The sequence below is a fragment of the Strix aluco genome, chromosome 17 (genome assembly GCF_031877795.1).
Source record: "Strix aluco isolate bStrAlu1 chromosome 17, bStrAlu1.hap1, whole genome shotgun sequence".
Taxonomy (NCBI): Eukaryota; Metazoa; Chordata; class Aves; order Strigiformes; family Strigidae; genus Strix; species Strix aluco.
This window is the reverse complement of record NC_133947.1, coordinates 17,341,712-17,353,203: the sequence shown is the minus strand read 5'-3', so window position 1 is coordinate 17,353,203 and position 11,492 is coordinate 17,341,712. Positions and strand designations below refer to the sequence as shown.

General features: G+C 52.7%; 1 protein-coding gene across 1 annotated transcript in view; it reads left to right on the top strand.

Annotated features, from left to right (window-relative positions):
* The first annotated feature begins 7,570 nt into the window (after positions 1-7,570).
* Positions 7,571-11,492, top strand: part of LOC141931150 (rho GTPase-activating protein 39-like) — a 56,505-nt gene continuing 52,583 nt past the window's right edge. Inside the window, exon 1 of the mRNA XM_074842962.1 lies at positions 7,571-7,724. Within this exon, the coding sequence (XP_074699063.1) occupies positions 7,714-7,724 (11 nt within the window). The 5' untranslated portion in view covers positions 7,571-7,713. The remainder of the gene's footprint in view (positions 7,725-11,492) is intronic.

Below are 11,492 nucleotides of genomic sequence, written 5' to 3'. Positions count from 1 at the left end.
GTCTCTGTAACCCTGACCTCCAGACTGACTGCCTGGCCTGGGTCTGCCTTTCCTACAAACCTGCATGGCTGTCACTGGACTGTGTCTGACCCTGGTCACCATCACTGGCAGGATCCTGACCCCGACCTGCAGACGGGCTTCCCAGACCTGCCTCATCCCCACAAGCTGCCTGACAGCCTGGGCTCGGGGCTGCCCTGTGGGACCACTCCAGCACGGTGGGGCTGACCACGGCCTCCTACAGACACGCTGCCATGGGGGATTACTCAGGGTTTGCATCGGGTGGTCCCCTGAGACGCTGCTCAGGTGTGAGCTCAAGCGTTTCCTCTCAGCCACGGAGGTACTTGGACGGAGAGGTATGCGTTCGGATTGTCAGCACCCAGCCTGTGTGCAGCGCTCAAAATACAAGAACCTGTTCATTGAGTTGGTCTGCTTAGTAGATATTTAGTAGATACTTAGTAGATGTTTAAAAAACTAGCAAAGAACAGCTTTCAAAGTGGTTTCCCTAAAGCTGAATACCTGGATGCTGGGAGGAACTGAGCTTGCCTGACAGGGCAGGGATTTGGCATTTTGGCATTGCAACACTGGCAACCACAGGTTCAGAAACCTAACTTCTCCCTGCAGTTATGTGGTAGAGCAGAGAACTTGCTGCTGTTCCCACTGACTTCAGCAGGAGCACGGTCCTCAAAGCCTTGACTGTATGAGAAAGGATAAAAGATAAAGAATAATAATAATAAACCACTTCTTGCACTCATTATGGGACTTTTTGTTATCAATGTGTATTAGTAAGCACGTGGTGTGCAGGCAGAACTCAAGACACTATCTGAGGGCAAAAGGGATTAAGTTTAAGTTTTAAAAAATCAAATCTGTATTATTTCACTGAAAGGATATGGTGAGAAATAATAACCTGCAGATATTTCAGTTGGGGACATCTATAAACAACAAAATGGAGCAAATGGTTTTTGTGATAGTTAAGAAGAACAGGAATAATGGGATGAAGCTGAGAAAACTTAGAAAGATTATAATGCAAAACACCCTGATAGGATCACAGATAGATGTCTGAAATGATTGCCCCAGGAGACAAGACGACCAGCAAGAAATATCCCCAGACCTCTGCACTGGTGAGAAATGGTGTAGGTGACCTCGCGGATCCCCGTCTTTCTTTAACTCTGGAGTCCTGACTGTGGGACTTTCCTTCCAGGTTTCTCACAGAAATGGGGATTCAATTAATTTGTCAAGGCCTGTAGGAAAAAGCCATCAGACTGCAGGATTAGTTTGAGGAATTACAGGTTTCGTCTGTGGCTAAAAAGTAAACTCAGTTCTTGGCAAGTAGCTACAACATTACATTGTCCAGCACAAACATCAGCCACAGCAAAGCCAGACAGGTCAGGCAGCTCGTGCAGCCGGGCGGGAGAGGGAGCAGGGAGCTGCGGTGAGACTGGACAGCTGTGTCACCACCGCTCACGTTGCTGTGTGGCGGCACGTGGCAGTGCCAGCTCAGTCTTACGTCAGCGGCCTTGGCCACCTGCCTCTCAGCAAGTGTCCTCTGCTCTAGGCAGCTGTCCCCCGGCTCAAGGCAGCTGATGGTGGGACTCATGCAGCCAACCCCACACACAGTTTCATGTTTTCCAGTGTATAATGTCTCCTGCCGGGGAGAGAGCATCATTGCCGAGCTCACGCATTTGGACTGATGGGTAAATCCTTAGAGGACGTAGATTGAAAGCAGCAGAGCTCTTACCAGACACAAAGAGGTGTGAGAGGCTGTGACAGAGTAGAAGTCCCGTGGGAACCTGTGACTGATGTGGTAGCAGGGACATACGCACCTTATTTTGGGGAGGTTTTGTCTCACAGGAATTTTGAAGCAAGGTGGACAAACATCTGCTGTGGACATTTTCCTGACCGTCATTGCCAGCAGCCTCAGAGTTCGGCTCACAGAAAGTGACCTGGCAGCACAGACTTCCCTTCGCGTGTCTGCCGAGCTTTGGGACAAGGATTACCCAGGACAGCAGAGTCAGTCTCTGTTCACAAGGGACATTCCCACCTTCATCTTCCTGCCCCGTTCTTCTCTCCTCCCTGCCCATTCTGGTGGTGCAAAACACCACTCACTTCTGTTTTGTGCCAGTTTTATGAACTGAAGCGGTTCACCCAGGCTCAGATGAACACCAGAACCAAGACTCAGCGCAGCAGGAGGAGCAGCACTTGATGCATGGGGAGCCCTCAGCTCAGCTCAGCCATCTCACCCACGGCACCCTTCTTTCCCCTCTAAGGGCCTGTAAACATTGTGACTGATGACCTTCCCCTCTTTGCAGCTGCCCTCTAAAAAGGCAGAGCTCTCCTGTGGGGAGCGGCAACCCCTGCTACAGCTCATTCTGTAGCTTTGTCAGCAGCCAGGGAGCCACAGTAGCAGGGAAGATGGCAGAAACCTCTCATGTATGTTTTTAGTCACAATCTGTTTTAGAAAGCAGGAGAGGAAACAAAGAGCATTTGCTGCTCCATCTGTTTCCGCGTCCCATGCTGCTAAGGTTGGGTTACAGCCAGCTGCTGCCATTGCCAATTGGTAATGCGATAGCATGACTGCTTACTTTGCAAGGGAGCTAAAGATGGTAAGATGGAAAAAATTGGGACAGGATGATTTTAAAAAAGCCCCATTGCAGAACATCTGGCTTGTTATATAAATTTACATCATGCCCACCATAAAAAAACTGCTGATTGTTGCTTAAAACATGTATTTTTACAAATGGCCAAGTAGCTCTTTCCAAAGGACAGTCCTGGGCTATTCGATATCTTCAGTCAGCTTCAAAACACAGACAGGGTTAATTAACAACAGAGATGTTTTTTTCTTTGCCTCATATATGCCAAGACCATTTGTTAGAGAGGACTCTCACAGTGCACGATTCAGAGAGCCTCAGCCAGCACCTCCCACATGCAGGTCAGCTGAGTCCCATTCAATAAGGTATTTGAGACATTTAATACAAGATGTCTGTGCTCTGAAATTACGGACAATTCACCACAGCTGCCTGCCCAGCTCGAACCTCAAGCCCCCTGACACAGAATTAGTTGTGTTGGTCGGAAGGGACCTTTGGAGGGCGTTAGCCCAAACTCTTGCTTCAAGTGAGACCATCACCAACACTAGATCAGGTTGGCCATGGCTTTGCACAGCCAGACCTTGAAAATCTCCAAGGATGGAGATCCCATTACCCATGCGGGTGAACTGTACCTTCTGGTCAACCTAGCACTTAATCTTGTTTCCTGATGCAACAAAGAGCTGCTCATGGTGAGAAATCTTGCCCATGTGTAGGCACTCACAGTAGTAGCTTGGTAGTAGTTTGACCTATTTAACATACAGCTTTCACAGTACAGAATGTTTTCTGGTGTTATTGGCTCCTTCAGTACAAGAGTGCACAGAGCTGCTCCTGTTCCCATTCCCAGCCATGGGGGCTCGTGGTGCTGAGGGCAGTAGGAGGTGACAGGTGAGCTGGAGACGATGTGACAGCAGGGCTATGCCATACCCACCATGCAAGAGGAGCAGAGCAGGTTTGGTGATGGTAACCAGGATCAGTCACACTCGAGTGACTGCTGACCCAGCTGGTGGGTCAGGGTCAGCGAGCTGCCAGGCCTGGCAGAAGCCTCACTGGAACATAGCTCAGACCGGGCTGAGGGTGAGGACCCTGAGCTGAAATGCAGCTCCCGAGTGGAGCAGGGAGCCACTGATAAAGCATCTCCCAATTCACCCTCCCACCATCGCTGGTGCCCTGGAAGGCTGATCCAAGGTTGCAGCCGCACCAGGTCAGTGCTGGCCATAAGCCCAGACACCCAAACCCTGCCAAGCATTGTAGGCATCTACTCCCAGTATTACCACTCTCTCCTCAATACAGGGTTTGTTCACACCTGACTGGAGCTGTTAGTCATCCCTTACTGTATATGGAGGCACTTACTGTGGGACTGGCACTGGGCTGGGTTGGTTCCAGGCTGTGCAGTCCAGTTTGTTAACGGAGGCAGAACAAGGGCAGTGCCCACTGGCCCAAACCTCCAGGACAACATACTGGCTGCACTCACAGCTGTAGCACATCTGCCTGAGCACTGCCCCATCTCCCCAGCCCAGGGAGGGCAGCAGCAGTGCAGTATTGAGCTTTCCTTACCTTTAGCATCACCAGTTCTTCCATACCCACAGATGAAGAAGACCCCTCATGCAAGGTCCTCCACGTGCCATTTCCTGACGTGGAGTGTGTGCACAAGTACAAACGTCCACCAGCTGAGCAGCTTCATGAATGGGGGGTGGGTGTATGACTCCAGATATGGTTTCCTCCACCTGGGCTCAGCATCTGAAGAAACGATTCAAGCATGATCTCAGGGTGCTGGCTCCTTTTGCAGTTCTTTAGTGACAGTTGTAGGAAATATCCCTCAGCCAAGAACAGGCAGCAGGGGGATACCTTGGCCTGGAAACATTGATCATACATATCTTAATTCATCTCACAGTGATCTAGTGTTCACAGCCTCACAATTCATCAAGGCTGTTTCTTCTTGTAGGCAGTGTGGTTTTGTTATTAGCAAAAGAGCCAGGGTTTATAACCCTCTGTTCTCAGAGACGCTGTGATGTCTTTGCCATGTTCTCAAAGACTGTTCAGACACTTCCTGTTCACCTCCTGCTGCCATCTCTGGTGTACTGATGGCAGGCAATATGACTGGTGGACTTGATCTTCCATGTACGTGTCACAGAGTGACCCACCTGTATCTCCTTGTGTTATTGTACCAGGTACCACCAGTAGAAGTTTTCCTCAGCCCATGACTGCCTGAGCTATGAAAGCCTCTGAAAAAGTCACTGCAGAGGTCCCACAAAAGAAGCTTTTCCCTTGGCTGTTTAATTTTTCCTCTCTGGGAATTCTCTCCCTGTCCCTGAGTCACTGGTGTCGACACAGCTCATGTCCACCAGCACCCCCTGGCTCTCCCGAAGAGGTGGACCCTAGTCTGGCAGCTTTGCACCTGTGTGCCAGTCACAGCCTCACAACCATTTATTGTTCCTGGCAATTTAATCCCCTTTCACCCATCTTTCCTCTTCCAGCAGTGGGGATCTCTGCTCCCAAGAGTGTCCTTGGTGCCAGCGGGTATGTGACCATCCTCTGGTGGGAAGGTTCTGCCTTCATGGTGGTTTCCTTGCTCTTTATTTTGATGCCTTGCTGCTGCGTGACTTTCTGCAAGACAGCACAGGGCTGCTAGCTCATGAGTAGGACTGATCTGAGATGTCATCTCAGCACGTACTCTGCGTCCTTGAGTGCCTCCAGCTTGCTCGCTTTGGCCTCAAGAGAGAGGGGATATCTTGCATGCTATGTGCAGAATCACGTCCCAAGAATTTTAGCTGCAGCAGCTAAACAATGAAGTTCCAGGTTCTCCAGCAAGCCTGCCAGAGGTGTAAGCTGAAAACAGCCTACACATTATCATCAAACCCTGAAATAATCAAAATAAAACGAGAATGTTGCAGAAAAAATGAATTCTTGTCTGGTCCCTCCTGCAGCCAACTGCCCATGTACCGTGTCAGGTCACTCATTTTGGGGGGCCCCTGAAGCAACCTCCCATCTCCCGAGCTTCTATTTTCAGTCTGTCCAAAGGTTCTTGCTAGCACAGCAATGTCAGTCAGGTGGTTAAAGTTTTTATACACCAAGTCTGTATCTACAAGAGCCCTTGAACAGTGACTGCCAGGCTGCTATAAGCTTTTTCCCAGTATCGCTGTTTCCCTCCGAGGACAGGTATAGCCTTTCTTGGCAAAGGTGAGTAATATCTGCATCTCCACAATGAAAGCTGCCAATTTAACCACGTTAGAGCTACAACAGCAAACTTGTTTCCAGCGCAGACCTGGTTTAACTCTTCCTTTCTCCTTCCCTGCTAGCCTGTGCCTCAGTCCCTGAGCTTTGCAGCCCTACAAAACTCAGCCTCCCCTTTCTGCTCTCCTGCAGCCCCATGGGCATCTCCAGCAGCTTCGCAGCCCCTGCGGGGGCCCCGCTCTCCTCCAGCCCCCACTGCACGGAGCCCCCGGTAAGCACAATGCAGCTGCGCGTCCAGCCAGTGAGCAGAGCGGCCATGATCTCACTGTCTCTCTATTTGTTATTTAAAAGTGCAGTGGGACTTTCACGTGAATGTCTTCAGATTAAGTTACTCTTAAGTTCTTCAGTAGTGCCAAAACACCGTCTGCAAGAGAGCACCACCAGTGTGGTATTGCTCTGTGCAGGGACCCCATCCACTGGCTCGCCTGGGGTGATTAATAAGCTGAACAGACTCATTTCTGACCGTAGCAGAAATTTGCTGCATGGTGTGATAAGGCCAAAAAACACTCTGCTAGTGGCAAAATCCACTGAGTGTCTGGCCAAGTATTGCACCCCCAGTTAGAGGGGTCTGAGGCATTGAGGCACCTCAACCCCCAGCATCTGCCTGTGCATGGGGTTGTTCCTATTCTGGAATAACAGGACCCCGTACAAAATTTGTTGGGATCAGTGCCACACCGCAGCAGTCACTGAGATAACAGGGGCTCTGTCGTGCCACCATGCCAAGTGACATAATCCAAACCAGTGGCTGACAAAGCTGATGTAGCGGGGCTGACCTTTAGTGCACAGCTTGTTTATTCAGGCTGCTCACGGTGGTCGAGGAGCAGGGCTCTACCTTTTCCTAAGGCCTCTGAACTGCTGTCCACACACTGAGGGTTGTTCTGTGCACGCGTGGGGGACTCGCTCTTCCTGCACAGCCTTGACCATGGTACTATGTTCTCAGACGAACACAGAAAGTCCCCAAAATCTGCCCAAACAAAATTGCTGGGGAAAAAAAGAGGGCATGTCTGGGCAAACCCAGATGTGTGGCGGCGTTATGCGAAGGGCCGACCCAAGGCTTGCCATCCCGCCGTGTGACCTCTCAGGGACAGCCCAGCATCCAGCATAGACGAAGACATTTTCCTCTCTCGATGCTCCAGACTGGTTCAAGTCCCACCTAAGTCCCACTCTCCATCCCCACTCCTGGAGGATGTCAGGGTGACAGAGGGCGGAGCAGAGCCGTTAAAGCTCTGTGCACCGCGGGTGGCACCTGCCTCTTTGGACCCCCGCCAACCCCGGGCGCAAGTGTTGGGGACACCCATCACGGGGACAAACGATTTACCGGGGCAGCTGCGGTCCAGGAGCACACACAGGCCGCATCTGAGCCCCGCTCCAGCCCCGGCCTCCAGGCGGTCTGGAGCCCCCGAGGCGGGGCGGGTGTGTGACCCCCCGCGCCCGGAGAGCCCCACGCCGCCCCGGACGGCTCCTGCCGCTGGCCTCGATTTGCCTCCCAACCGTGGTGACACCGCTGACCGTCGCCATTGACCCGTAGCTCAAATAATGCTTCAGCTTCTCCAAAGCCGAGGGCCCGGCGCCGCTCCTCCCCTCCTCGTTCCCGCTCCTCGGGCCGGGCCGGGGCTCCGCGGCGCCAGGGTGCTCGGCGGGCTCGGGAGGGCCCCGGAGCGGCCGCCGCCGCCAGGGGCTGCCCTCGGCCCGCGGGCCCCGCCGCTGCCGCCGGCCCCGGGCGCCGCTGCCCGCCCCGCCCCGTCCCGGCACGGCGCGGCGCCCCCCAGCAGAGGGACCCGGGGAGCGGCCGGGGGTCCCGGCGCCCGGGCCGGGCCGCGCCGCCCCCCGGGCGGGGCCGGGATCGGGTTTCACATCCTGCCCCGCTCCGGGCAGAGCGGGCGGCGCGGCTGAGCGGGCCATGGCGGAGAGGTGAGTGCGGCCGCCGCGCACCTGTTGAGGCGGCGGGGGAGCCGCCGCCCGCTCGGGGCCTGCCGGGCCGGCGCGGGGAGCGGGCCGGGGCCGGGCGGCGGCCGGGGCAGGGCCGGGCGAGCCGCGGGCCCCGGCGGGCAGGTGAGCGGTGGCCGGCGCCGGGCCCTGTGGCGGCGGCAGGGCCGGGCCGAGCCGGGCGGCCAACTTGTGCGAGGAGCCGCTCTCCCGCGCCGCTCCCGGGCCGCCTCCCGCCGCCCTCCCGCCTGTGGGGGCCTGGCCGCGGGGGGAAGCTCCCGCACCCGCTCGGCTCCGCCACATCGGCTCGCGCCGGGCCCGGCCCCCCGGGGACCCGCCGGCCGCTGCCGGGACCGGGCTGTTCGCGGGTGGCCCCGGGTCTCGCTGAGCTGAGCTGGCCTGACCCTGCGCCGGAGCCCCCCGGCCTGCCTGGGCTGGGGGGGGGGCTGGCGGGGCGGCGGCATCACCCGCCCCGGGGCGGGTGGCGTGTGGAGGTTGCTTTCGGTCACTTAAAAAATCCAACCCAGTTACAAAATGACACTGTTTTCCTGGTCAAGCGTAGGAGCGGCTGTTGCGCTTGGCTCGCTGGGGAGCGGTGACCGGGGGGATTCGTTCTTCCCCTGGGAGCGGGTGGCAGCCAGGGTCACCTGTTGGCAGTGACAGCGGAGGGCCGGGGAGCCAGGCCACTTTCCCGGGCTGTGTCCTGCTTCCGACCAACGCGGGGGGGGTTTATGGCTCCTCCGAGTAACCTCGTTCCGGGAGAATTCCTTCTGGTCGCGCTGTGCTTCGCCCTGTCGGCCAGAAGTGGTTGAATTAAGTTTGGCTCTGCGGGGAGGAAGGTGCAGAGCCTGGCTAAAAGCACTGTCCTCCCCACGGCTGATGCCAGTTGCTGTTGTGCTGTTTTGCCAGCGGTTTTTTTCGTCCTAGATGAAAAGCTCGGAACAATTTAACATTCCTGCGAGCGTGGCTCTCCCCAGGGGCACCAGATTTCAGCTGGCTTCTCACGTTCTCTTTGTCTGGGGGAGAGGAGGGAGGGCTGTGCTGGCGTTTTGCCCAGTACCTGGGTGGTGGTGCAAGGTGTTTGGAATAATTTTTTATTTTTCTTGTGTTTGAAGTTGTTTGTTTTTTCTTTTTATTCTGTCTCTTCTGCATCTTCTCCAGCAGAACATGGTTTGAGTCAGTCTGTAAGAAGGAGCGTCTTGGGGATAGCAAATCCCCTTGAGTGCGGATGCAGAATACCAGAATTCACGCAGAGCAAAATGATTAGCACAGCAGCATGCTCTCCGGCTGCTAGCAGCAGCAACTCATAGCAGCTGCTTCTGCCTTCCTGCTTGTGACAGCCAAGGGCACTCGGTGCTCAGGGATAGAGATTGCATGTTGCTCACTTCAGGAGGTAAACTGGAAAACCTGCCAATGCTGCATAGATTGGGGGCTATCCTTCCATAGCCAGTGCAGCAGAGTACAGGGCTTCTTGTACTGGATTTCAGTATATTTTTTTCTAGCGTATCCCCAATGACTATTTCTTTGGTGCTTTTTGAGTTTGGTGTTTGCTGGGTTGATGAGACAGCTCTTTCCTATCAGCTGGATGGAGGCTATTTGGAGTGATGCTGAAATCACAGCGGATTATAGGAATGCAGATTTTGAAGCCAGGTTTTTGGTCGGATAGTTCACATGCCTTCTGTATTCACAACAGGTTTGCTTAGCTGAAACAGATGTCCTGGCCTTAGCGGGGAGCACATAAGCTACAGGGAAATCTGAGTATACCGGCCTGGTGCATTTTCTAACCAAGATCATTTTATGGTAGTCCTTGTGATGCAAAAGGCTGGTTTCGGTCTGAAGCTGAAAACCTCCTGAGAAACTTGCACGTTTAATGTGCGAACAAGACATGCAGAATCTGGTTCACTGAACGCTGCCCTGCTTTAGGGGCACAAAAGACAAATGTCTCCTATTCAACTGATTTACTTGATCTCTAGAAAAATGTAATGTGCTGTGGTGCAAAGATGAAAGGAGGAGAGACTGAGATTCCTGTAGTGAGCTGCCTAATGGGTAAGAAAATCTTGAAGATTCTGATGTATTCGGGTCTGAGCTTTGAGGCTTTTTTTTTTTTTTTTTTTTTTTTTTTTAAAATCAATCCTGCCATTCTTTTGGGGTTGTCTTCATAGGACTGGGGCAACTGCCAGCTGACAACCAGGTAGAGTTTTGTAAATGAGGGAACAGGTTTGTTTTTTTCACATTGAGCCATGGAGGAAGCACTGTTAGCTTCATTGAGGGACTGTGGGAAGGACTGTAAGATCCAAATCACCTTTAATGGAATTGTTTCTGTAATTAAAGGTAACAAAGCATAAACTGATATTGGGTTTTGGCTTTTTGGCCCATGAGGGTGGGTTGGTTTTTTTTTTTTTTTTCCCCTTGACAGTGAAGTTTAATAAATATTCATATTCATGAACCCTTTCTTTGAAGTAACAAAAGGATGTGTTATATCTATATTTATTGATAGGTAAATGCATTAGTAAGACTACTATTTGGTTGCCATTTTACCTATGGAGAAGAAAGTTTTTCAGTTTGGACTTGCTGTTTGAATTAAACAGCCTTGGGACGTGAGTGGAGGGAGATCTTCCAGCCTGAGCCAGAAGTACTGGGGATTGCTGAAGTCCTGTTAGCTGAGTGAGTAGGACTGGGGATGGTACTGAGTGTACTTGTTCACTGGGAAACCTGCTGATCTGGCTGGCCATTTTAATTTCATTAATACAAAATATAAAGGATTCACATGCTTTATGTTCTAATTGTGGTGAATACTTTTAACTTTGTTACTGAGTCTCAGTATCTTGAATATGAGTTATTTCAGATTAATTCAGTCCTTAATTTGTCTTTGCCTGAATACTAGTTTCTGTGTTTTTTCAGAAGCTTTAATTTAGGAACAAGTGAAAACTTCCACACTTCAGCCTGCCCTGGAGCTGCTAATGGACTCCTGGTGTCTGAACTCAGCCCTGGCTTTGCAGCAAAGGGGTCTTCTGATTTTGGCAGGGCATCTGAACCTCCCGCTGTTATTCATCGCAGAGCCCCCCACATCCTCTGGACTGGGTCCGTGTGCCCTGTTCTGGTTTACCTTCTTCTTAAGTGGCTTAAATAAAGCCACAAGTAGATGTCCTCTCTGTAGTTAGTTGCGACTGCCAGACATGCTTCTGTTCCCAGCAGGTTGTCCCACTCTCGTCTGCTGGGTGAGCCTATTCCTGGACGAGCATTGTGGTAACTCGCTTCACAGTAAATGAGCTGGGGTAGTGAAGGTCTGTGTTTGCTCTCTGACATCAGTGGAGATAAGTGCAGGTGGGCGAGGTTATCGGCAGCCCGACCTCTGTCATGCAGTCCTGGTGTCATCCCTGATCCTCTCAACGTGCTGCTGGAGCTATTGGTGAGCTTGCCAGGGCAGTTTCCTTGGGATGAAATGGTTTAGGGATGAACGACTGACTGGGTTTAAGTGGAATGAGGAGTGTGTTTTTGCTCCAGTAGCTCTGCTGGCAGAGGCAGAAGAGGGGTGACAAGCTGTGGAGGACGAGGTAGTTGTCTTGTCCAGCATCACTGCTGTATCCTTTTTTAAGCTGCTCCCATCAGCAGGCCCAGCATGGCCTGGAGCTAGCTCCTGAGGTGGAGTTGTGCCTTCAGTTACAGTGTTTGACTCTGTGCAGGCTAAGCCTGGTCCTTGGGAAACGCCTTCAGACACACAAGAGGCTTCAGATGGAAACTAATCAGAAGTTC